The 27,404-nt window shown below is 39.6% G+C and overlaps 1 protein-coding gene across 5 annotated transcripts in view; it reads right to left on the bottom strand.

Moving 5' to 3' along the window:
- The window catches only part of PTBP2 (polypyrimidine tract binding protein 2), a 116,390-nt gene that overhangs the window by 37,780 nt on the left and 51,206 nt on the right, over window positions 1-27,404 (bottom strand). For all 5 annotated transcript variants that reach the window (XM_006114128.2, XM_006114129.2, XM_006114126.2 and 2 more), the window contains 4 exons: window positions 11,542-11,714; window positions 10,885-11,028; window positions 7,599-7,763; window positions 7,406-7,516 (listed from right to left, as the gene is read on the bottom strand). In XM_006114128.2, the coding sequence (XP_006114190.2) occupies window positions 7,406-7,516; window positions 7,599-7,763; window positions 10,885-11,028; window positions 11,542-11,714 (593 nt within the window). The remainder of the gene's footprint in view (window positions 1-7,405; window positions 7,517-7,598; window positions 7,764-10,884; window positions 11,029-11,541; window positions 11,715-27,404) is intronic.

Raw genomic sequence — 27,404 nt, 5'->3', positions numbered from 1 at the left:
GCCGTGGGGGATATTTAAATCCCCCGTGGATTTGCCTATTCCAAAGTGCTACATTAGCATCCCTATTACGGAATAAGGGCCAATGTAGACACAGCCCATGTGGTCATTCCAACCTGGGTGGAAAGCCAATATGGCTGCCAAGTGTACCTTTACTGAAAGGAGAGAAAGCCTTTCTGGTTTCAAATGAAAAAGTCTAGAATGAGAAGGATTTGGGCCGGCATCTGAGGGGAGTGTTGCTGAGTCACTCAGACTGAAAACTTTTGCCACTTGGCTAAATACGTGACTCTGGTTGAAGGCTCTCTGCTACCAAACAGAATTCACTGAGCTTCCTTGGAACATGACAATTCTGTAGGGTTTAACCACAGAGCTTCCACATTATGAGGTGGAGTGACTTGAGGTTTGGGTATTGAGTTGGCCATGGTCCCGCATCAGGTGGTCTGGAATTATATGTAGAATGACTGGTGTCTCCACAGCCATGTCTAGGAGAAACATGTACCACAGCTGATGGGCCCAAGCCAGGGTTATCAAAATGACCTGCATGTGTTTCCTCTTCATCGTGAGAAAAAACCTGTGTAACAGAGAGATGGGAGGGAATGCATACAGAAAAAGGCCTTGCCAATGAAGAAGGAACGCATTAACTATGGAGCCTCTGCTGTGGTTCTGGAAAGCGCAGACATGATGACATTTCCTGTTGAGGTGAGTGGCAAACAGGTGAATGAGGAGAATGCCCCACTTTAGAAATCTCATTCTGTAGCTCTTGGGCAGGGCGACCATTTAATGGTTGTGAAAGGACCTGCTGAAGTGAGCCACCAAATTGATGAACACCCCAGGGAGGTAGGACACTTGCAGGTGAACTGAATGTCCTGCACGAAAGTCCCAAAGTCTCAGGCATATGCCTCCCCTGTTTGGTGATATCGAGTATTACCAACATCTTGTCAGTCACAACCACTACACAATGACCTGCTAAGTAATCCCAAAAGGTCTGACATGCCAGCTGTACTGCCTTGATGGGGAGGGAGAGAGTGCCTATACCACAGACCCTGTGTTTGGAGACCTGCAAAGTGATCTCCCCAACCCTATTCTGAAGCTTCTGTGACTAATGTTAAGGATAGCTGGGGACTTGGGAACAGGATCCCTACACAAACCTCCTGAGGGCTGAGTTACCACAGGAGAGAGCCTAATATTAAGTCTGGCAAAGTCATAATCTTGTCCAGATTGTCGCGTGCTGGTCAATACACTAATGCTAGCTATGACTGGAGAGGTCACTGTCTTAATCTGGCATGCTGTACTATGTAGATGCACACTGCCATGTGACCTATAAGGTTGAGGCAGTTCTTTGCCGTGGCAATGGGGAACTGTCTGAGATCTCTTATAATGTCTGATATGGCCTGCAACTGGCACTCCAGGAGGGAAGCTCTAGCTTGGGTTGAACTGAGAACTACCCCTATAAATTCTAACCTCTGAACTGGGGATAGAGTGAACTTCCTGTTTATGTGAATGCTGAAGGTTTGTCTGATGAGCCTGAGATTGGACTATACCTGTTCCCTGGAATGGCCTTTGATCAACCAATCGTCGAGATAAGGGAACTTTTAAATTTGGTATTTGTGCACAAATGACCACTGCCATGCATTTTGTGAACACTCTGGGTGCTGAAGACAGGCCAAAGGGAAGGACCATAAATTGGTAGTGTATCCCATTTACTACAAATCAGAGGTATGTCCTGTAGGAAAAGGCAACTGAAATATGGAAGTATGTGTCCTTAAATCAAGGATGGCATATCAGTCTGCTAGATCCAGAGAGGAGATAACAGAGGCCAAGGATACCACACAGAGCCTCAGTTTTCTTAGAAACTTGTTGAGCTCTGTGTCAGGGTGTCTGCCCGCACTGACCCTTAAAGGGTAAAACCCTGCTGAAAGGGGGTGCTACGGGACTGAAGGAGCTAATTCCCAAGTGACCAGCAGGAGGCTCCTGTAGCAGCGAGGCATGACCAATTACAAGGCCCCTCAGGTCTAGTGTAAGTCTTACACCACCACTGGCCTTTGGTAGTAGAAAGTATTGAGAATAAAACTCCTTACTCCTGAACTCCCAAGGAACCTCCTCCACTGTTCATAACAAGAGGAGCGAATGCACCTCCTGGACCAAGAGCTGCTTGGGAGAAGGGTCCCTGAAGAGGGATGGGGAAGGGGAAGGGGATTGGGAGGGATGAAGGGACGAAAAAAGGATAGAGTATCCTCTCTTCACCATGTCAAGAACCCACTGATCTGATGTGATACGGGCCCAAGCCTGGTGAAAAGGGGATAGTTTTGAATCCAAGGTAAAGGGGGTGGGATCCAGTTGTGAAACTGATATGCCCTCCTTGACCACACCTTCAAAAGGCCTGATAAGGGCCTGATGAAGTTTTGGTCTGGCCAGAGCCCTGACAGGAGGACTGGTGAGGCCTATTCCTGACACCCCTGTTTCTAATACAGGAGTTTTCCTGATAGTTCTGAGTAAAGAATCGTTATGGCAGTTGAGGTCCGAAGTGTCTACACTGAGTCACAGAGCTGTAAAGACCAAGGGACTTAAGTGTTGCCCTCGAATCTTTGAGGCTGTACATATAGCCTTTTGTCTTTCTTTTCAAAAAAAGGAATGGTGCCCTCAAAAGAGAGGTCTTGAATAATCTGCTGCACCTTGTATGGCAGATCAGAGGCCTGGAGCCACGAGGCCCTCCCCAGTTGCCATGACTCTTGCTGCTGTGTCAGCGCTGTCCAAAACTGCCTGCAAGGAAGCTCTAGAAATGGTCTTTTCCTCAATGAAGGAACAGAATTCTGCTCATGAGCTAGAGGGGAGCATCTTTGTAACTTTGGAGAGTGAGGTGGAGGTGTTACAAGCATATCTGCTAACCAACGCTTTTTGGATAGCAATATGCAATTGTATGATATACGTAATGTCCTAGGCTTGATGAAATTCAGAGAGGGTCCAAAAAGGCCACTGTGAAGCATTCTGCTACTGAAGCCATGGCACCTGCTGTTAATGGTGATCGTCTGTTTTTCATTGACATTTCCTGCTGGAGCTCCTCCTGAAATGGTATGACTGATTCTGAATCAGAAGCCTCCAACATCAAGGACTAAGTTGATGCTGAGCTTCTAGGTGCTGACTGGTGAGAACTGAGCTACTGGCTTGGTTGTCTGGCAGTGATTGATAATACCAGCAAGCTTGTTGAGTGAGACACTAGGATATCATTGCTGGCTTTTCCCTGGACTGAATCTGAAGACGGATAGGTGCTGAGGCTACCGGAGATCTCCCCACTACGTGAGCCTTCTGGCATCAAGGGGAGTGGAAGAGAGTGACTGTACTGGCCTGGAGATCCTCAAGTCTGTGGTTGCAACTTCCCTTCTGGGGGGAGTACCTCTCACAGACCCATGGTGGTGCGAAGATGACGCCTTTTTTCAGTGTCAAGGCAGCTGATTGTGCTGGGGCACTCTGTGCCAACAAGGAAGTGCTTGGCACCAGGTCAGTCAGTACTGGGTCTGACTGCGGGCACAGTGCTGCCTCCACTAGGAGCACTTTCTCTCTGTCCTTTAAAGTTCTGAGACGGAGTTCATGGTAAATGCATCAACGATCTTTCTGATGATACTCACCAAAGCACCTTAGCCAGGAACAGTGATGTTCAAGTTTTTGGCATGTTCTTGTCGCAGGCCCAACATTTTTAAAACCTGGAGAACACGGATTACGGGGATTTAAAATAAAAAAAACAGAGGGAGGAATACACGCTCCCCAAACGCTAACTGTAACTATATACAATAATACCAAGAACACTAGGATTTATAGACACTAGAGTCAAGAGAAACAGTGCTTGAGGAAGAGTTATGGGGGTGGGCTATCAGGGCTATATATTCAGCAGCATGAGGGTATGACTCCATGGAATACACAGGTTGACCCTACAGATGCTTTGAAAAAATCTTCCAGCCACCATGCACATGTGCGTGTACACACCTAACTGGCATACACATGAACACTTGAAGAAGAAATGACATTTTCCTGGAAAACAAATGGTAGAGGAATGCATTTTTCACTACTCATGCTATCTGAATGAGTGAAGGTCTATAGAGCCAGAGGCTTTATAGCATGCATCATTGTCAATATCTCACTTTTTTTTCTTTATAACACTAAGATAAATACCATTCCTTCCAAGTACTTACATCACTTGAGTTTTTCAAATTGCTCTTTAACTTCCTTACTAAGTCTTCAATTTCTGTTAAGGTCACAATCTCATTTCCTTTGAAGTGTGCCACTGGAAAATTAATTTTCCATTATCTTCTATAGTAAGAACGATTGAAGAATCATTTAACTTCACTGTCTCATCTCGCTTTTCAACTGACCCCATGCAGCCCACTAGTTTTTTGGAAGGTATCACTGCAGAGTCTTCTTACTTCTAATGTACTTAAAATGTATTTAAATAGGGACAGGTAATTTCTTATTCTCTTTTGTCTCCTTTTCAATCAATTTTCAATTCTGCTGACATACTCTGTGTTGCTCAAGACAGATTTTGGCTTTTTAAAAGGGTTTTCCCCCCCCCCAATATTTTAGCAGTAAAAACTGTACTCAACCATTTTACTTACACAGTGAGGTACTGATATCCGATTGGGCCTTATAGGGGCTACCACAACATACAAAACAAAAATAATTAGTATATACTTTATCTCTGTATGAAAGAGATTACGCTCTTTAAAAATCAGTTGAAGAGTTTAAGACATTACTAAGATTTACAATGTGTTGTGCTAATAAATTTTTCAAATATCTCTCGTAAGTCACACATAGCATAAATATGCAATTACAGAATCAAGGTTAGCTTAAGTTTTGTTAAGAAAATGTATGCATTATAAAGAAAGGCCCTAACTAGCAATTAGAAGGCAAACCTTGAAAATACCAAGTTATAAGGCCTGTAGGGATGAAGTAAAGATGATGTCTAGTTCAAAGAATAAACTAACAAGATAAGGGGAAGTTTCTAAAAAGATAGCCTCTGGTACATAGGGAAGAAGAGGACTGAAGATGTTTTTAAATGGCAGAAAAGGAACCGGTCTTAAAATGAGCCAATATAAGCCTTTCCAACCTCCATACTGGTATAAAAGGCTACATAAACCCAGGTGCAATAGAAAAGCTGCTTGTCGTCAAGGAGAGAAGAAAAGGATTTGGATAGAAATGGGATTGTAAATCTTATGTGGATTAAGACCAGAACTAAGGATAAATAGCGAAGGGTAAATATTCTCAAACTGATTTTTACATGAAGTTACCAATTGGCAATGGCATTACTTGTATGCTAATGGATATAAAAAAGTAAACTGTTCATTGTAAAGGGTTCATTGCTAAATGACCATATTGGAGCCAATATGTAAATATCCATTTGTAAATATCTTGCTCAAATATCTTGCTTCTGATTTAATACAGGAATTTAGGGTTAAATCAGTGTCATAGAATCATAGAACACTAGAACTTGGAAGGAACCTTGAGAGATCAAGTCCACTCTCCTGCCTTCATGACAGGACCAAGCACCATCTAGATCAGTGTTTCGAAAATAGTGCTCAGGGTTCTGCGAAGTAAAAGTAAGAGTTCGGAAAGAAGTCCTCTCCCCTCCACCCCCCCATGTAAGGGAAAGGCAAGCTGGGTGGTCACCCATGGCCGCCATTTTCAAGGGGCCGCTGCGGTCTTAGGGGTGGGCTGGCGTTTGTTGTTTTCTTTTTCTTTTGTGGACCAGTTTCCCCTGGCGTTTTTTTTTAAAGGGTTCCCTGGCCAAATAAAATTGGGAAACACTGGTCTAGATCATTCCTGATAGATGTCTAATGAAACGACTCTTAAAAACCTCCGGTAATGGAGATTCCACAACCTCCCTAGGCAACTTATTCCAGAATTTAACTACCCTGACAGTTAGGAAGTTTTTCTTAATGTCCAACCTAAACCTTCCTTGCTGCAGTTTAAATCCATTGCTTCTTGTCCTATCCTCAGAGGTAAAGGAGAACAATTTTTCCCCCTCCTCCTTGCAATACCCTTTTAGATACTTGAAAAATGCTATCATGTCCCTTCTCAGTCTTCTCTTCTAATCTAAACAAGCCCAATTATTTTACTCTTCTCTCATAGCTCAAGTTTTCTGGACCTTTAACCATTTTTGTTGCTCTTCTCTGGACCCTCTCCATTTTTTCCAGATCTTTCTTGAAATATGGTGCCCAGAACTGGACACAATACTCCAACTGAGACTTAATTAGTGCAGAAGAGAGCAGCAGAATGACTTCTGGTGTCTTGCTCACAACCCTGCTGTTAATGCATTCCAGAATGATGGTTTTTTGTTTTGTTTTTTTTGCTGCAACAGTATCACACTTTTGACTCATATTTAGCTTGTGGTCCACTATAACCTCGAGATCCCTTTCTGCAATACTCCTTCCTAGACAGTCGCATTCTGAATGTGTGAAACTGATTGTTCCTTCCTACGTGGAGTACTTTGCATTTGTGCTTATTAAACTTCATACTATTTATCTCAGACCATTTCTCCAGTTTGTCCAGATCATTTTGAATTATGACCCTATCCTCCAAAGCACTTGCAAGTCCTTCAAGTTTAGTATCATCTCCAAACTTGACAATCGTACTCTCTATGCCATCTAAATCATTGATGAAGATAGTGAACAGAAAAGTTATAAAACATACCTCTGCGGAAGCCCACTTGTTATGCCCCTCCAGCATTATTGTGAACTGTTAATGACTACTCTTCGGAAATGTTTATCCTGCCAGTTATGCACCCACCTAACAGTAGCCCCATCTAAGCTGTATCTACCTAGTTTATTGATAAGAAGGTCATGCAAGACCGTATCAAATGTTTTACTAAAGTTTAGGTATTCCATATCTACTGCTTCTTCCTTATCAACAGGACTCATTATCCTACCAAAGAAAGCTATCAGATTGATTTGACGTGATATGTTCTTTAAAAATCCATACGAGCTATTACCTATCACTTTATTATCATCCAGTTATTTGCAGATGAATTCCTTAATTACTTGCTCCATTATCTTCCATGGCACAGAAATTAAACTGATTGATCTGTAGTTTCCTGGGTTGTGTTTATTTCCCTTTTTATAGATAAGCTCTATATTTTCCCTTTTCCAGTCTTCTGGAATCTCTCACTACTTCCATAACTTTTCAAAGACGATAGCTAAAGGCTCAGATACCTCCTCTATCAGCTCCTTGAGGATGCATTTCATCAGGCTCTGGTGACTTGAAGACCTCTAACTTTTCTAAGTAATTTTTAACTTGTTCTTTCTTTTTTTATTTTAACTTCTATACCTACCTCATTCCACTAGCGTCATGGTAATACCCTGCTCAAATAATAATTCCATTACCACAGGATAAGTCAATAGCCCAAAAATAGCTTTCCACTCACCAATTTCGCTTGCTGTGCATTTACTGGATCACCATACTGAAGTAAAGCTTGAAACTGATTATTCTTTGTGAATGTTATGATCTTCAATACAGCACCAAATTTAGAGAATATCTGTCAAAAATAACAAAAATTGACATGTGCAGAAATTTATTACAAATCACATAAACTAAAGTGACAAAGACAAATGGCTTACTTGGTGAAGAACATCCAGGGTTACAGGATAGTACATGTTGTCAATAATTATTCTAAGTACTGGACTCTGTGCTGGAGTCACTGCACTCTCACTAACAGTAGTTCCACTTATGGGAGTATTTGTCGTCTGTATTGCTGTCACTGCCTGAAGAACAGCTTGAGCCCGCTAAATATAAAGAAAAAATATTATACAAGATAGTATAATAAAAAAAGATTCAGAAAGTCATAGCTATATTCATATTGTTACTACCAATACATATTTAGTTACCTGTTTCACAATAATTCACCTTTCAAAAAAATATACCTAGTGATGTAACAAAAGAATGGTAAACATTTTGGATATTATTTCAGTGATATGGCAGCAAAACCACATTGTCTACTAGATCTAAATAGTAACGTGCAATGTCTAATAGAAAAGTATAATAGAAACCACCACAATCTATCACCAGGGGAGAAGTTGGTAATGCTGAAAACAATGATTGGTTCCTACTGAGTAACAGGAAATTATTTCAAATGAAGCCAATATCTGGCCTTCTAGGAGCAAGGATGATGCTCTACTGTTGGATAAAAGTGAGCTTTTGGGGGATTTCATTTCCAGATATTACTATGAGGAATAAAACAACAACAAAACACAAAACTACAGTAGCATAATGTAAGTTACTGAATAAGTTAAAAAAAAAAAACCTTAAAATATTTTCCATATTAACATTAGAGCTAATCAAAACAATACTGAAATATTAAGTAACAGTTTTTGATAGGGAAAGATAATACAAGTATGGTGCTTCAAAAATATTATAATGTGTTTTTAATTAAATAATATGCAGTCACGGAACACAGCCAGAATGAATGGTTACAAAAACAAACTACTTGCTGTCTGTATTATCCAACCTCTTCAAAAATAAAAATCCCAAGAATTTCTTAAAGCAACAAGTACAGTCTTAAAACTTTCTAGGATAATCACATACTAACAACTCATGTCTACATAACTACTTCTATTGCCGAAGTTATCAATTTTAAAAGGGTTAGGCAGTTTTCTGAGGAAAAAAGGCAAAGAGGAGGGTTTTCATTTATATGTTTTATTACAGTACCTTTAAGTAGTAAAACAATAAAATTGAAAAGACAGGTAAAAATCATAATTAATCATCAACATATGAATGTATATTGTATATTTTTAAAGTATTACCAGAGACACTACTCATTTGCAAATCCCACAACTTTCATGATAGCCCTCACACAAACAAAAATATGGAAAGTAAGCAAAAAAAAGACCTGGTGAACACTACGTGGAGACAAGAAAGTTTACTGTAGCATGTCAAGTATTAGTTAATGATATTTTGACAAGTATTTTGAAGACAATGGTGATTTCTTTTTAAAAACGTATACGAAATGCACATCACTTTTATGCCACTCAAACATATGAATGAGTTACTTCATTGCTACAATCTTCTTCAAGTTTTCAAATAGTAATGTTCCAATTAAAATATGAGTTTTAGGCTAGTCTGACAAGCTGTTTGTTTTGTACAACCTAAGGACTAGAACTTGAAAACTCTTACACACACAAGTGCTTTCAATGAGGACTATTCAATTAAGTAAGGATTTGTAAGATCTGGCTTTCTATATCAGAGCCTGCAAACACTCTTTCTCCAGTGTGTGCTTATTGCTCATATTTAATTCCATTAAGGTCAACTGGATTGCATGCCATAGTAAGCTTGATTGTTGAAATAAGCATTGACAGTGTATGGCCTATTGCATAGAAATTACAAGACAAATCGATTGTTTTAGAGGAGGTAAAAGTTTAGTTTAATTTTAATAGTTGTTTTAGAAACCCACATTTTGAATATATTCAAGAAAATGTTAAAACAGGCAAAATCAGCTGCATATTTATTTAATAAAATATTACATAAAATTAATTTATTTTAAAGTTTCATAATATTCTTTCACATTTGACAATTTGACCTTATGATCCTAGGATCATACGCAGCCTATAATTATTAGGGATGTCAAAGTATAACCGTACATGGTTACCCAATGAGCCGGGGCTCAGAGGTTAAATTAACCATCATGGTCACACACAAGCTCCCGATACACACAGGTAATCAGCTAAATATCTGGCTCCCCGAGCACATCAGCTCTGGGTGATCTGCCTACACCCCTACCTTCCCTTTCCCTGCATGAAATTTTCAGTGATTACATGGTTAAACACATTTTAAACATTGCTAATAATAATAATACAAAGTCCATATTAAAACATTTCATACTGACAAATTGACAATCAAGGAGATTCACAGTTATGTCAAATCATTCTGTTCTTAACTCCCCTGTGTCTAGCTTAGGGATGTAAGTGACTAGTCGACTATACAATAAGCAAAAGCTTATTGGAAAGTCAACTAGTCCCTTGACTAGACGCTTCTGCCGTCCCCTTGGGGGGAGAGCAGGACCTGGTGCTGGGGAGAGCCGGCTTAAAAGTTGGTTCCCCCCAGCACCATCTCTGCAGGAGACAGGGGAGTAGAGGGGACAAGGCGCTGATTTATGGCTCACGCCCAGTCCCAGACACTGAGACTCTGCTTTTTAAACATATTAAGAGCTTGCCAGCTCTTAATACATTTAAAAATCAAAAGCGCAGCGGGAGAGGGAAGGGGAGGTCCAAGTGCGAGCCAGGCAAGATGATTCCCAGCTCAGGCCAGGTCCCCCCTGCTGTGTTTTAGCCTTGTAAATGTATTAAGAACCAGTGGGGACCCAGCAGGAGCCAGGAATCAGCTGGCCCAGCTTGCACTGGGACCCCCTCCCGCTTATCGACTAATCGACTAGTTGATGGAAAAACCATCGACTAGACGATTAGTTAATTAACCTATATTTAACAGCCCTAGTCTAGGTACTGTAGCCGCAAGGTAAAAAAATGTTTGTTTTAAATCTTTAATGTTATTTTGTTGTTGTATTTACATGGTGGTGTTGCATTTAATTTTTTGAGTTTTCGTGTAAGTTAACTGATTGACTGACAACCCTGGTAACTGTTAAGCCACAAGACAAGAAGATGTATTTTATGAAAAAAAAATTCAAATTTAATTAGAAACAGTTAACCATGAAATACATTCATAAAATACTAGCATGTAATTGCAATATGTAAAATTACAAACTCTATGTCTTTTACAATATCACAATAAACTGCAATTATAAAGAAAGTTTAGTTTATACAAAAATACATTCAACTCAGTATGTGTCCATGAATATATGCTACGCTTAATTTGCTATTGTATGCATTTGTTATACTTCATTAACAGTAAATATACCTGGTTTAGTGTATTATCAGTCTTTAGTTCTTTATGATTAGAGTACTGAATATAGATGGGTTGGTTACGAAGATGAGGTGTCACAGCAGAATAGTAATTAACCATAGTAATAGCTGCTTCTTCTGTTGCCAGCTCCAAAAAAGCCTATAATGTAAGAATTAAAAAAAAAAGTATTTACACACTATTTACACTTTGTATGGCTAGAATAAAACACATTAACACAATAAATAGATATAAGATTTCTAGCTTTCACATTTTCCCTTAAAACCACCCACCATACTTCTCTAGAATGGGTCTGCTGTTGGCAAATTAAAAGACATAATTTCACATCTACCCACTTAAGCAAATTGGGGTATGTGCACATAAAGTGATAACTTTGAAGAAACTAGCCTAAATGGTTGGTTCACAACCCATATTTATTGAGTGTCATCTGCTCTAACCTATTAATCCTTCACTACTTTCCAATGCAAAATGGACTAGAAATAGTATGGAGCACACAGAAGAAGAGTGTGAACTGAAAGAATGCAAGGCTTTTCTTCTTAGCTATTTACCATTACATCTGGATTAATGTCAGTAAGATTTTATCAGTGTATTTGGAATTTTTAAAAATGCTTAAATCATTTTACTATAAATAGAACTCTGAAACAAGAAGAATACCTGATTTTTTCCTTTTAGCATCAGGATGTTGGTTACCTTACCAAAAGGTAAGCCTAAAGCAATAACTTCTGTTTCTGTCACTTCACCAGGCAATTTCCTGATATGAAGAACACGAGAAGGAGCCCCATCCATTTTATCATCTGCTTTGAATTTCTTGTTGTCATTACCATTGGCTGAAAGACATTTTTAAACTCAATTTCATATTTACAAGTCAATGATATTTTAGAAAATAAAATGTGCTTTGTACTAGAAGCTAAATATCCAAGTCATCATATAAGCTATGCGCCCTACCATTCAAGTCAGCAAAGCCATTTAACATTTATCTAAGCTTTCCAAAGAAACTAATAAGCAGATGAAAATTTGGAACTGCTACAGGCCACATACAAAATTTGTGGAGAACATATGTAAAGCCAGAGGACTAGAGAAATAAAACCTTTGTAATTGAATAACAAGTCCTGTTAATTTCACTTTGATATGTGTGAAAAATTAGAATAAATTGATAGGCAGGCACTTATGTAAAATAATCCTTTCACAGCCCAGCCTGAGCAAATAAGAGTTGTTGGTGAATTCCACAAAGGGAAGAAAATAGAGAACTCTGCGATCTTCAAAACTTCAGAGCGGTGGGGATAGCCTCTCAGCCATAAAGACAGCATTATATTAATATAATAAGCTCAGAAGGAACAATAAGGCTTTCTAATCTTCTCCCATATATACAGTGACTATAGAATTCACTCATTTATTCCGGTATTGAGCCTAATAACTCTACTGGACTAACACAAAAAGGCATCCAGTCTTGATTCTAAAGTCATCAAAAGCTGGAAAGCCCTCCATTTGGTAGTTAGTTCCAAAGCTTAATCACTTCCACTGTTAAAAATCTGTACCTTATTTCTAATTTCAATTTGTATAGCTTGAACTTCCAGCCACTGGTTCTCGTTATGCCTTTCTCTGCTACATTAAAGAGCCCTCTAGTGATCTATATTCTCCCGGTGAAAATATTTATAACAACTAATCATCGACTTTAAGATCAGAAGGGACCATCATGATCATGCAGTCTGACCTCCCATACAGAACCTTACCCACTCCCCTCCTAGACCTTACACCACCTCCTGTACTCCAGTCCTCTGCCCCAGGTCACAATCCCCTTTCACCCAACCTACCTCCTAGATCCCACACTCCAATCTCTTACCCCAAGTCTCTTCTGCTCCCAATCTCCATCCATACCCTCGCAACTCCCCATCCAATAATATAATAGAAATGTACTGACCTCAACCATTTACCAAATATTTGGAGTGGCCTCCCCATTAAAAATGGATTGCCCACCCGTGCTGTAGGGAGTGGCTGAAACACTTGTATCATGGATCCAAAGTCTTTTAAGGAAAGTGTTAAGTACTGATAATAATTCCAGGGAGTATCATGTGACCTTATATGTGTTATGTACCAAGTTCTCAGTTATGCAGCAATATGCAAATTACTGATCTATAGTAATACACAGCATTTATCAAACTACTGAAAGATTCAGGAAAATGAAAAGTACGGTACTCCCTTCAGTCCCACTATGTGTTAAAACATACTCATAATTTAGAATTTTTTATTAAATTACACTACATCTTGAAATACATCTTTAGGGTTAGGGTTTCTATTTAAAGAATAAAGTATATTCAATATTGGCTGTTAAAATATTTTATGCAACTATTTTTTATTATTTACATTTCAAGTGTTCAATAATATTATTTAACAGTGATTGTTTTATATTTGTTACATCTAAATGGACATTTTTTTCTCCACACCAAACCACCTAATGGATCTTTAGTTATCAGTCGGATGAATGACCTTGCTGTTTAGCAGTCACTCAGTTTTACATAAACAATTTTATTCTTTCTTACATGTTTTAATAAGCAGTAATAAATGATGCTGTTATTTAAAGTACTATTACTAGCATTTGAGTTTGCACTGAGAGAAGAATAGGGCAGTAAACACTTCAAAGTTATTTCAGGCTCTCTGAAAACTCAGACATTATTGTAACAAATAAAGGATGTCTAATTTTGAAGATTTTCCTAGCGACCAGAACTGTTTTAGTTCATATATATTTTTTAATACACAACCTTATATTAACATTCATTTTGTGCATATTTTAAATATTAATTTCTATTGATCTTGTAGAAATAAAAGAGTAAATGCAAGACTAGAACCCAATGTACACACTTTAAGCCTCTCAAATGATTGTTTACAACCTCCCTGCATTTTGCAGTTGTTAGATATTAAGGATTATATCTAATGTCCTAAGTATAATAATGAACTTTTGTTCTGGTCAGTTTATCTTTGCTTAGCTAATCTAAGAAATCACAGGCTGCTGTTTAAAATATAAACAGAGATCTCCCTTAAATTTGTGGCTTAGAGTCAGAAGTGGATGGCTATCTCCATTTCAGCTCATCAAATAAGAGTGTTACATGTAACACAAAGCAGTTTACCCAACATTTCATAGAATACTAGGACTGGAAGGGACCTCGAGAGGTCATCGAGTCCAGTCCTCATGGCAGGACCAAATACTGTCTAGACCATCCCTGATAGACATTTATCTAACGTACTCTTAAATATCTCCAGAAATGGAGATTCCACAACCTCCCTGGGCAATTTATTCCAGTGTTTGAATATTTTTAAAGTATTACCAGAAATACTACTCATTTGCAAATCCCACAACTTTCATGATAGCCCTCACACAAACAAAAATATGGAAAGTAAGCAAAAAAAAGACCTGGTGAACACTACGTGGAGACAAGAAAGTTTACTGTAGCATGTCAAGTATTAGTTAATGATATTTTTGACAAGTATTTTGAAGACAATGGTGATTTCTTTTTAAAAACGTATACGAAATACACATCACTTTTATGCCACTCAAACATATGAATGAGTTACTTCATTGCTACAATCTTCTTCAAGTTTTCAAACAAATAGTAATGTTCCAATTAAAATATGAGTTTTAGGCTAGTCTGACAAGCTGTTTGTTTTGTACAACCTAAGGACTAGAACTTGAAAACTCTTACACACACAAGTGCTTTCAATGAGGACTATTCAATTAAGTAAGGATTTGTAAGATCTGGCTTTCTATATCAGAGCCTGCAAACACTCTTTCTCCAGTGTGTGCTTATTGCTCATATTTAATTCCATTAAGGTCAACTAATGTGTGCTTATTGCACATATTTAATTCCATTAAGGTCAACTAATGTCCAACCTAAACCTCCTTTGCTGCAGTTTAAGCCCATTGCTTCTTGTTCTATCCCCAGAGGCCAATATGAACAAGTTTTCTCCCTCCTCCTTATGACACCCTTTTAGATACCTGAAAACTGCTATCATGTCCCCCTTCAATCTTCTCTTTTCTAAACTAAACAAATCCAATTCCTTCAGTCTTCCCTCACAGGTTGTGTTCTCTAGACCTTTAATCATTCTCGTTGCTCTTCTCTGGACCCTCTCCAATGTCTCCACATCTTTCTTGAAATGTGGTGTCCAGAACTGAACACAATACTCCAATTGAGGCCTAACCAGCGCAGAGAGGAAGAATGACTTCTCCTGTCTTGCTCACAACACACCTGTTAATGCATCCCAGAATCATGTTTGCTTTCTTTGCAGTAGCATCACATTGCTGACTCATATTCAACTTGTGGTCCACTATATCTCCTAGATCCCTTTCTGCCATACTCCTTCCCAGACAGTCGCTTCCCATTCTGTATGTATGAAACTGATTGTTCCTTCCTAAGTGGAGCACTTTGCATTTGTCTTTATTAAACTTCATCCTCTTTACCTCAGACCATTTCTCCAATTTGTGCAGGTCTTTTTGAATTATGACCCTATCTTCCAGATTAGTCGCAACCCCTCCCAGCTTGGTATCATCTGCAAACTTAATAAGCTTACTTTCTATACCAATATCTAAATCATTGATGAAGATATTGAACAGAGCTGGTCCCAAAACAGACCCCTTGCAGAACCCCACTTGTTATTCCTTTCCAGCAGGATTGTGAACCATTAATAACTACTCTCTGAGTACAGTTATCCAGCCAGTTATGCACCCACCTTATAGTAGCCCCATCTAAGTTGTATTTACCTAGTTTATTGATAAGAATATCATGCAAGACTGTATCAAATGCCTTACTAAAGTCTAGGTATACCACATCCACCGCTTCTCCCTTATCCACAAGACTCGTTATCCTATTAAAGAAAGCTATCAGATTTGTGTGACATGATTTGTTCTTTATAAATCCATGCTGGCTGTTCCCTATCACCTTGCCACTTTCCAAGTGTTTACAGATCATTTCCTTAATTACTTGCTCCATTATCTTCCCCGGCACAGAAGTTAAACTAACTGGTCTCTAGTTTCCTGGGTTGTTCTTATTTCCCTTTTTTATAGATGGGCGCTATATTTGCCCTTTTCCAGTCCTCTGTAATCTCTCCTGTCTTCCATGATTTTCCAAAGATGATAGCTATAGGCTCAGATCCCTCCTCTATCAGTTCCTTGAGCATGCTAGGATGCATTTCATCAGGCCCTGGTGACTCGCAGACATCTAACTTTTCTAGGTGATTTTTAACTTGTTCTTTTTTTATTTTACCTTCTAAAACTACCTCCTTCCCACTAGCATTCACTATGTTAGGCATTCCTACAGACTTCTCGGTGAAGACCGAAACAAAGAAGTCATTGAGCATCTCTGCCATTTCCAAGTTTCCTGTTACTGTTTCTCCCTCTTCACTGACCAGTGGGCCTACCCTCTCCTTGGTCTTCCTCTTGCTTCTAATGTATTTATAAAAAGTCTTGTTTCCCTTTATTCCCATAGCTATTTTGAGCTCATTCTGTGCCTTTGCCTTTCTAATCTTGCCCCTGCATTCCTGTGCTGTTTGCCTATATTCATCCTTTGTAATTTGTCCTACTTTCCATATTTTATATGACTCCTTTTTTATTTTTAGATCATGCAAGATCTCATGGTTAAGTCAAGGTGGTCTTTTGCTGTATTTTCTATCTTTCCGACACATCGGAATAGCTTTTTTTTGTGGAAAAGGATGGAGTTCCAAGAACAGATAAGACATGCTGTTTTCACAAGCTCTGATTTCACCTGCTAACAGAAAGCAATGTCATGTTGCTTCTTCTGCCAGCCAGCAGAAACAAATGGGTCTTATGAGTCATGGATTGAGTAACAAAACAAAATATTGAGTTTGAAAAAATGAAATTCATTCAGTTTTCAAAACTTTTAGAAGCATTTGGTACTGAATAAAACCTATACACCATATCTGTATAGTCTCTCACTTCCATTTTAAATGATATTCACAATAGGAGATAAAGTTTAAGGATACATTGTGGAAAATGAATGATTATTTCATTTTAATACATGAAACACAGAACAAGTTGTTCAAAGCTACTGAAAAGTGAATTCCATTATTGCTAAAACACTGAGTAGTCCTGTGGCACATTAGAGACTAACAGATTTATTGGGGCATAAGCACAATAAATCTGTTGGTCTCTAAGGTGCCACGGGAAGTTGTTTTTGTACATGCAGACTACTACATCTCTGAGAATTTTCAATTATTGTTAGAAAATGTTTATTCTAACAACTGTATATCTACGTAATCAGTAGCTCTGTGGATTAAAAGATACATCAGAAACCAAACAAGCTAATGAGCGGCTTTAGCAATTATGTACTGTGGCTCATCTCATTCAAAAACATGATTAAGGAAACAATAGGCCAGCCTAAAAGGTACTCCCCCGATGCAAAAGGGTAAAAAGTAAATAGAGGCAAGTCATGGGAAATATCAATTGTCTCAATTCTGCCAAAAATTACAATTAAAGTATTTGGCACTTTAAATAGCTGACTGCCTACAGCTATTTTGCCCAGCCAAGCCCTGGCTGATATGATTTTCACTTGGAATTTCACTGACTAACCCTCACCACACACAATACACCCCTTCTCAAAAGTACTGTCATAATTTTCGCAAATCTATACACAGGTTTTATGATACTGAATAAACCAGCAACAACTTATAGACACTGATAGGCATTCTACACATATGCTACTGTTTAAACCCTATTAGATGGACTATGCTCCTTAGGGCTTAATTGCCTTCCAAAGCTTAGAAAACTTATGTTCATTTAGCATACACTAAATTCTTGAAATTAAGAATAGTCAGGACCTTTTCATTTCCTCAGCAAAGGATTATATTCTTATAAAGGGCAACACAGCCACTTAACTATCCTTTAAGCAACCAAAAGAGTTAGAGATCAGATCCAAGGAACAGAATCATACACATCCTCAATAAATCATGTTAAATGCTATAGCTCTCAATCGTACAGGCTGCACTGACTGTCCCAAAGTCAGAGCTACTTTAGAAAGAAAATAGCTAATTCCAATGTCCGTGATAATACCAATCACTGAACAATGGGACAACTTCATCTTGGAAATAGCTCAACTGGGGGAGAAGTGGAGGGGAGGTAAGTGGGAGAATTACTAGCATATATTGTCACATTTCCCTTTTTAAAACATTTAAAAAAATCCAATTTCTAAGCGTTCTGAGGTCAGAACAATGTTAGACAAAAAATGTAATCCATCAGTAAAACTTTCTTCTGGCAACTTAATTTAACATCATTGTAAAAAAACAAAACTGTGATGTAACTGAAGATTTAACCTAAAAATTAAATTTAAAAAATTATACATCTCTTTGTTATCTTGTTATATAAATGACCCACTATAAAAAAATTCTCTTTCTTTTTCCTGCAGTGAATGCCCTGCAGTTCCCATCCCCATTTCTGCACAGCCTCCATTATCTAGGTCCATATTTAGCAATTTATGTATAGCTTTGGGAAAGGTTGATGCCCTGGAAGAACACATCTACTAAAAACATTACTTTCACCTATTGTTTCTTTTGACGAAAATAAAGGAACAATTTACAACAACAATTTTAATGATAATGCTCTTATACATATGCACTAATATAACAATTTATTTTAGTTCACTGGCTACAATATGATAAACACAAGTGGTAAACTCAAACAGCCTAAATTTATTCAAATTGACCTCCTCATACAGAAAGGACAAAAGAGTCAAATTCGGGATTTCTTTCCCTGTATTTAGCAGCCCGAATAAATTAAGATCCACATATTCAGATGAATGGAAATATGAAAATTAATTGTCAGACACTAAGTTACAAACATCTGTATTATATTGGATGCATCATTAAAAAGATCATGCTATGATTGCAAATTAAATATTCCAGCATATTTTTAGCAGGGATGATTCATTTAATGTATCTGATAAAGGGCCTGAGACTGGGAATAGGATCTATCCAATGTACAAATAGGTTCCCAGAATGAAGCAAATTGTAGAGAAGTTATTATATTAATACTGCACACATATCTTCATAAGATAACCTAAGGAGTTAGCTATTCTTTAGATGAAAACAATTTTTATTGTTCGACAGTAAAATACATAGGCATCGATTTCCTCTAAAGCCAGGGAGGTGCTCAACTCCCCCTCCACTCCATCCAGTTCCATCTCTTCTCCCAAACCACTTCCCCACCTATTCCCTGCCTCCCCACCTTCAAGCAGACCATGTGCCTGTTCTTTCTGTTCCCTTCGTGGAAGGCGCTGAGAAGGGGAGGAGTTGGTTAGCAGGATTGCCAACGGGCAAGAGGGACTGGGAGGACAGGGGGAGCTTGGCTGTCTGTGGGTGCTCCAGCCCCAGCACACCCACTGAGTCAGCGCCTATGTTAAGATATAGATAGAGGAGGAAAATGCAATAAGCATAACTAAAATAATTGACCATGATTAAGACCGTAACATTTATTACAAGTTTTCAGTCTGAAGCTAAACAATGCAAATATCTACTAGTTAATATATATCTGAAAGAGACATGAACCTGAAGTTTTAAGTGTCACATCCCAGACACATACTTAGAGCAGTTTTTCCAACTAGTGAGCACATTGGCCCAAGCAGATGTGCTGCACAAGTTTTTGAAAAAAATACAAGTGAGAATTGGAGGTGATGGAGGAAGCTGCCTTTGATTGGCATCGGCCTCCTTGTCACACCTCCACCAGAAGAAGAGCAATCAATCAGAGCTCTAGCTCCCCCCTCTTATCCCACCACACCTAAACTTTCCTGGGTGAGCAACGTGTTGCCTCCTCTGCCCCAAACCTGCCCTCCAGCAACCACCAGTGAGGGTGAGGGAAGAGCCCCTAGTGCTCAAGGTGTGCCATGGTAAAGAAAAGGTTAGAAATTAGTGACTTCTAATAATGTTTATTGTTAATTTGAACTAGTGAACAGAAAAGCCAGTGAACAGATTTACTTCTAGCAAGGGGTGTTGAAAGCTCAGTAGTCATCTACTAAACATAAAAAAAATGTATAAAATCTTCCTGATAATTTCATATTTCATTGTAGACTTCATTACAGAAACACTACAATCTCTTCTCTAATGTACACTTGATGTTTTGGGTTGACACATTTTAGGGAAAAAGTTAGGAACACTTAGTTATGGTCATACAAACACGTAATGCAAATCAGTTTATTAAATAATTTGTATTTTACCAATATTGTGCATATAACCATAAACCTTCACATTACAAAAACTTATATAGATTTAGCAGTGTTACAAGTTTCCAGTGTTGATAAATGAAGACTTCTGCTTATCTACAGGTCCCCCATCCAACCCATGGCTTGGACTTTACCGTTAACAACCCTCATAGGAGGGTTAAGGTGGGATATGAGAATAGGGTAGGGACTGGGTTCCCTGCTGTACCAATCACAGGAGTCCCCAGATCATTTATTCTGTTCTTTTTCTTTATCAATATCTCCTTTTAAGTCCTTTAACCAAGCCATTTATCCAGTCACTGGATGCCTTTTATATGGAATACCTGCACAGGACATCTACCACAAGGAGATACTAACAATTTGCTTGCCTGCCTCCCCCCACTGCTACTACAAGCAGATTCCCAAACATCTCCCAATGGCCTCTTGCCTAGCAGCCCTAAATGGTGACAGTTCTCTCAGGAGAAAGAACTCACTGTCCCTTGCAAGACCAGCAAGGGACACCAGCAACTAGGTATGTCAACAAATAGTTCACTAGACAATTAACCGATAAGCCTAGGGTTACCAGTTTATCTTGTCTACTACTCGCATTTCCCCCCTTGCCTTGCTGCCACTGTATCATCATCAGCAGCAGGAGCCGATACCGGGGGAAGCTGGCTTAAAAGCCCTTTCCTTCCAGTACCAGCTCAGTGGTGCTGTCTCCCCTCTCCCTGGTGCAAAGAAGCCTCTGTCCACTTTCTGATCCTGGGCCTGACATGGGCAGAGGCTGCTTCATGGTACCAATCCCTGTCCACAGGAAGCTCAGACCCCCCCCCCCCCAGACAAGGGCTGCTTCCACCCCACACTACAGCCTCTGCATCAGAGGCAGCAGCATGGGGCAGCAGCTCATCTGTGCAGGATGGCAGGGGGCTCTCCAGGAGTAGGCCTAGGTGTACAATGGCTACATCCCTGCCCCTAGGGAGTATCAAATAATCATGTAACTGCAAAGATTTCATGCAGTTACACGACTACTCAATTACCCAATAGCTAACATCCCTACCAGCAATAGTGTTATCCTTGAGCTGGTACCATAAGAAGAGCCATATTGGGTCAGACCAACAATCCATCCAGCCCAGTATTCTGTCTGCCAACAGTGACTAATGCCAGATGCCCCAGAGTGAGAAAACACAACAGGTAATCCTCACATGATCCCTCCCATCACCTACTTCCGGAGAAACAGAGGCTTGCGACTCTATTCCTACCCATCCTGGCTAATAGCCATTGATAGACCTAACCTCCATTAATCTATCTAGCTCTTTTTTGAATCCTGTTAAAGTCCTAGTCTTAACCATAACCTCTGGCAAGGAGTTCTACAGGTTGACTGTGTGCTGAATGAAAAAAGACTTCCTTTTGTTTGTTTAAACCTGCTGCCTATTAATTTCATTTGGTGACCCCCCTAGTTCTTATATTGTGGGAATAAGGAAATAACTTTTTCTTATTCACTTTTTCCACACCAGTCATGATTTTATAGACCGCTATCATATTCCTCATTAGTATCCTCTGTTCTAAGCTGAAAAGTCCAAGGCTTTTAAATCTCTCTTCATATAGGACCCATTTCAAACCCTTATCATATTTGTTGCCCTTTTCTGAAATTTTTCCAATGCCAAAATATATTTTGAGATGAGGTGACCACATCTGTACCCAGTATTCAAGATGTGGGCATACCATGGATTTATATAGAGGCATTAAGATGTTTTCGATCTTATTCTCTTTTTTAATGATTTCTAATATTCTATTTGCTTTTTTGACTGCCATTGTACATTGAGTGAATGTTTTCAGAGAACTATCGACAATGACTCCAAGATCTCTCGAGTAGTTGTAGCTAAATTAGTCCCCATCATATTGAATGTATAGTTGGGATTAATTTTTTTCAAGATGCATTACTTTACATTTGTCAACATTAAATTTCATTTACCATTTTGTTGCCCAATCACTTAGTTTGATGAAATCTTTTTGAAGCTCTTCACAGTCTGCTTCGGTCTTAACTTCTTGAGCAGTTTGGTATCATCTGCAAATTTTTCCATCTCATTGTTTATCCCTTTTTCTAGATCATTTATAAATAAGCTGAATAGGACTGGTCCCAGGACAGACCCTTGGGGGACTTCACTAGTTATCTCACTCCATTCGGAAAACTTACCATTTATTCCTACCCTTTATATCCTGTCTTTTAACTAGTCATCAATCCATGAAAGGACCTTTCCTCTTATCCTATGATAAGTTACTTTAGTTAAGAGTCTTTGGTGAGGGACCTTGTCAAAGGCTTTCTGGAAATCTAAGTATACTATATCCACCGGCTCCCTCTTGTCCACATGTTTGTTGACCCTCTCAAAGAACTCTAGCAGATTAGTAAGGCATGGTTTCCCTTTACAGAAACCATGTTGACTTTCCCCCAACAAATTATATTTATCTGTGTCTGACCATTTTATTCTCTACTGCCATAACCACCATCTTCCACTGTGAGCAGAATAGGTGGCCCACACTCACGATCCTCAAAGTGACAGAACTCATTAAGAGAAAACAAAATAAACAAATTTCATGCCAGGAGCCACATCATATTCTGAGGTTCCAAACAGCTAGCGGTATCTGCTTGGATTCACTGCCAGCCCCTGATGCTAGCTCACAAAATCTGTCAAACTGGAATTGAGACAAGGTATCTGGTAGGGATGTGAATGGTTAACTGGTAAGCATCACCCTTACCAGGTGATGCTTACCTGTTACAGTTAATCATCAGGGGCTGCTCCAGCCCCACGGTAAGGAGTGCTCTGTTCTCCCAACCTCCCTTTCCCTTTTTAACTGGTTAACCAATTAAATGGGATTTTACATCCCTAGTGTCTGCTATGCCGTTTTCCAAGTCCAGCACGTCCTTAGGGGGAAAAAAACAAACAAACAAACAAAAAAAAACAGATTTTGAGGGTTAAACTTTATAGGATAAAAGCTCTTGATAATCTAACACACCCACATTCTCACACCAAATTCATGCCCTTTAATTATCCTGCTCCGATACCCAATAACCATTGCAACTAAAATGGGGAAAAAATTCTAAGCAAGGGTGAAGAATTTATGACTGGAGATGGCACACAGAACACCACAACATCCACTGAATGGTAACTTTCTGACCTTACAGAGCCAGGCTGGATTCAAACTGGTGATCCTCACAGACCATCAGTAATACATCAAAGGCATTCACTTGTAATCACAGCAGACTACAGGCAGTCCCCGACTTATGCGGATCCGACTTATGTCGGATCTGCACTTACGAACGGGGCTCTCTCGTCCCGGAGCTCGCAGGCAGCGGTCCGCCACCTCGACCTCCGGGGCAAGAAAAGCTGCTCCCGGTGCCCCTGGTCTGCTGGGGACCGTCTCCGGCAGACCAGGGCACCGGGAGCAAAGCCGCAGCAGCGGCAGGTCCCGCGCCAGAGCAAAGCCTCAGAGGCGCGGCACCCCGCCGCTGCAGCTTTGCTCCCCGTGTCCCTGGTCTGCTGGGGGGGCTAGTGTGCCCCTCCCCCAGCAGACCAGGCTTTTGTTATGGACCCTGGGGCAGAGCAGCTGGGGCGCTGCCGGTTGGTCCCGCAGCACCGCTCTGGGCACTACTGGACCAACCCGGCAGCACCCAAGCTGCCCTGCCCCAGGCGTCCTGATTCAGCCGCTGATCAGTTTCAGCAGCAGCTGACTTGGGGACTTGGGGTTCTTAAGTTGAATCTGTATGTAAGTCAGAACTGGCGGTCAGTTTCAGCAGAGGCTGAATCTGGACGCCAGTTCCGACTTACGTACAGATTCAACTTAAGAACAAACCTACAGTCCCTATCTTGTACGTAACCCGGGGACTGCCTGTATACAAATATTATATCACTGGCCAAGATTTTATTTAAAATGGTTATTTTTTATAGTTACAGTTTTAATTTTATTCAGATTTTTTTTAATAAAAAATGCTATCTAAAGTTAAACTGCCAGCAGCAACTGTGAAATAAGGAAGATTGTCCAGTATGCCTGAAGAATAATTGTAAGCTAAACTTTGGACTATTTTTTAAACTTTTATACTAAGTTTTGAGATGTGAGGATCTTGTTGATAGAGAATGTCAACTTCTTTGCTCAGTACCATGACTGACTGCCCATTTATTTCCAAAATAAAATAAAAAAATAAATTCAAAGCCAACATTTACTATAATGGAAAAGTTCTTCATTTGCATAAAATTGAAGCAGTCAGTCCCTATTGGGTGCTGTCTGTCACTCTGAAGTCACTATGCCACATTCTGAATGGCCAAAAAATTTGTAAAGGTGGGTTTTCATGAGGAAGAATCATCCAGGCTGTAACCTTTAAGACATGGCGGAAAAGGAGAATATATTGCTTGCCAAGAAGGTCTATATTTTCTTCATTCCCTGCCTGGAAAACAACCAAAGTGTGCATGAATCTAGTAACTTGTAAAATCTAAGACCTGGATAGCCACAAGAAATCATCATCTAGCAATTCCATCAACACTAAGAAGCTGTGTTGAAAATGTTATCAACTAATCAAATTTACCTTCCTGAAAATGCATAAAACCATAACAGCATAAATCATTTTGTGTAAGTATTACATGTGTTTTGATCCTATTTTTTCAGCAGGAAAACTACCTTAGAAGGGCTTATGTCCTCTCCTTCCTATGCACTTGATAGTTAAATGAGAGTAAGAGAATGTGTGATTGTCACTGTGTGGCTTAACAAATAAAGACAGCCAGAGGAGCAAAAATTAAATTAAAAAATAATCCATAAAATTTAAATGTGTGATTAAGAGTATATGCTTAAATCCTAACAAACTGTTCTCTTTACTTTAACTGTTTTATGTTTAATATGGAAATGCATTTATCTCCACTATATGAGTCTGACAAAGTTTAAAATCATATGAACTGGGACAGAATAGAAATACCCTTCTATTTTATGAATGACAGCTAAACAAAGACTGCCATTTTACCAGATTAAAAGAGTAATAACGAACTGTTATCCTATTTGGCATTATTTAATTAACCTGTTAATTAGATTTGATTTAATATTAAATAGTGGTGATTATTCATTTTAATTAGTTAATAAACTATATGATAGGAAAATTATGTCAGACTAAGCAATTTATCAGACATCAAGAGAACAAGAACAGAGAAATCCAGGACGCAGATAATTCACCTAGTTGTAATGCACAGAACCTATCTTTCTACAGTTCTGTTTCCAAATGAATGCTAATCAGAGGGAATTCCCTGGATATATTACAAACACAATATATGTGCATAGAATATTAAGATTGCCAAGTTGTACCCTAAAAGTTAAAAAACAACGCAATTAGGGTTACTTATGTAACCTTAATTCTGCTCTCTTGAGAATTTGCACCAAAATAGCATACCAAAGAGAAGGTACATAATTTGTTATTCTATAGAAATTTTGTTTTACAGTTAAACCTTAAAACGAAGAAGAGCAATTTTTTTCCACCATAAGCAAACTACACATCTAAGAAAGTATTAATTGAGCATGCGACATCTGCTTGTCTTAGCTGCTTAGTGAAAAGTGTAGGGATGTATATTGTTAGACACACCAGGTTTAAGAAGAGTTAGAGCAGAACTTACGACCTAGATGACCTTGGTGCCCAGCAGAAAATCTAGAATTGAGATCGATTTCCTTGTTTGCATTCTGATTCATTTAACTGTACTAGTCTCGGGCTGCCAGGAGGCCAAAATGCCTCAATACACTGCAGTTTGATCAGGTAATGGGCCCGGGAACCCCTGCTCTAGGACTGGCCCACCAGCAAGTAAGACAAGGCTTCTGGCCGAAAGCTGCTGGATAGCTGGGCTGTAATATCCAGGCCCTAACTCAGGGAAAGACTATCAACAGTTCAGGGGCTTAGGCATGACTGCAGGCTAGGCAGTAGTCAGTAAAGTCAAGCCATTGGCCAGGGAAGAGCAACTATCACACTCTATAACCAATTTCAGAGTTCAAGCTCAGGCCTGTCTGCGGGCTGAGCGACAGTCTGTAAGCCTGGGCCCATACTCGGGTGGGCAACGGATCAGTGAACAAGACACCAGATCAGGGAGACAACAATTTATAAAGTGTATGCCCTTGATCATGGCAGGGCAACCACAAGCAATTCCAGCAGTTTATGGGCTTCAGCCTCTCTGCAGGCTAAATCACAGTTTATAGGGCCAGGCCCTTATTCAGGGCATGGCAGCAATCAAACAAGCAGTTTATACCCAGCTAAACAGTTTAAACAGTTCAACGCTCAGGCCTGTCTAAAGCAGTTTGTTTGCAGTCTGCAGTGTGGTTTGGGTTTACGTGGGGCTCAACACATGGTCTGCGGGTGGGATCCTTTGAACATAGACTCCACTGGGAAAAGCTCCACTATGGTGAGGCAACTCCCAGGCGGGGTGAGCACTGAAAGATGCAAGTGGACAGGCTGGTCGGGTGGGGGGGCGGAGGGGACGGAGTACAGGGTGTTAGCATTTCTAGCCCCCAGGGAGGAGGTGCTGGGAGTGCCAGGGAACTGTGGGAAGTGCTAGCTGCTTAGCCTTGTGGGCAGAGCCTGAGAGGTGATGATTTGCTCACGCTGGCCATGTTTGGGTCTGGCACCACAGCCGGGCAGCCCTACCTCTGTCCTACAAGGAGCAATGGACTCCTGTGTGGGGACATCAGCCCTGCTGGGAATCCAGGACGGGCTCCCAGGCACCTGTCCTTTTTTGCCTCTCGTGTCCGGCCTGACTCACCCAGCTCCCCTCCCACCACAGGTTGGAGCGCTCTGGCTTGGAAACTTTTCTTCTTACAGTAAAATCATTCCAAGAAACATGCAACCTGAAGCTGCAAGCTAAACACCCAAAACACTGGTATACAATTTTCTTTTTAATAAGAAGCATTAAATATGGCAACAAAGAGACACTTGTTGAATGAACACAGGGTTTTCAAACCTGTTTGGGAGATGGAATTTGCTTTTGCAGAAGTAAATGGAAAACCAATGTGTAGTCTTTGTCAAAAGACTATCGCTGTGTTAAAGAAAACAAATCTGAAACGGCACCATGAATCTTGTCTCCCTGAGTTCAAAGACTTGTATCCACCTAACATCAATTTAAGAAAAACTAAGATACATTCCTTACTGGAAGGTTTCAATACTCAACGAGACATGTTCCGTTTGCAAGTTAAAGATAGTGATGTCATTACAGAAACCTCCTTCAAAATAGCTTAGCACATAGCTAAATCAAAAAGACCTTTTACAGAAGGCGAATTGATGAAGCAGTGCTTCTTGGACTGCAGCGAAACACT

This window comes from Pelodiscus sinensis, chromosome 9 (assembly GCF_049634645.1).
Source record: "Pelodiscus sinensis isolate JC-2024 chromosome 9, ASM4963464v1, whole genome shotgun sequence".
Lineage (NCBI taxonomy): Eukaryota > Metazoa > Chordata > Testudines > Trionychidae > Pelodiscus > Pelodiscus sinensis.
The sequence above is the reverse complement of the archived record's forward strand: the minus strand, read 5'-3'. Positions and strand labels throughout refer to the sequence as shown.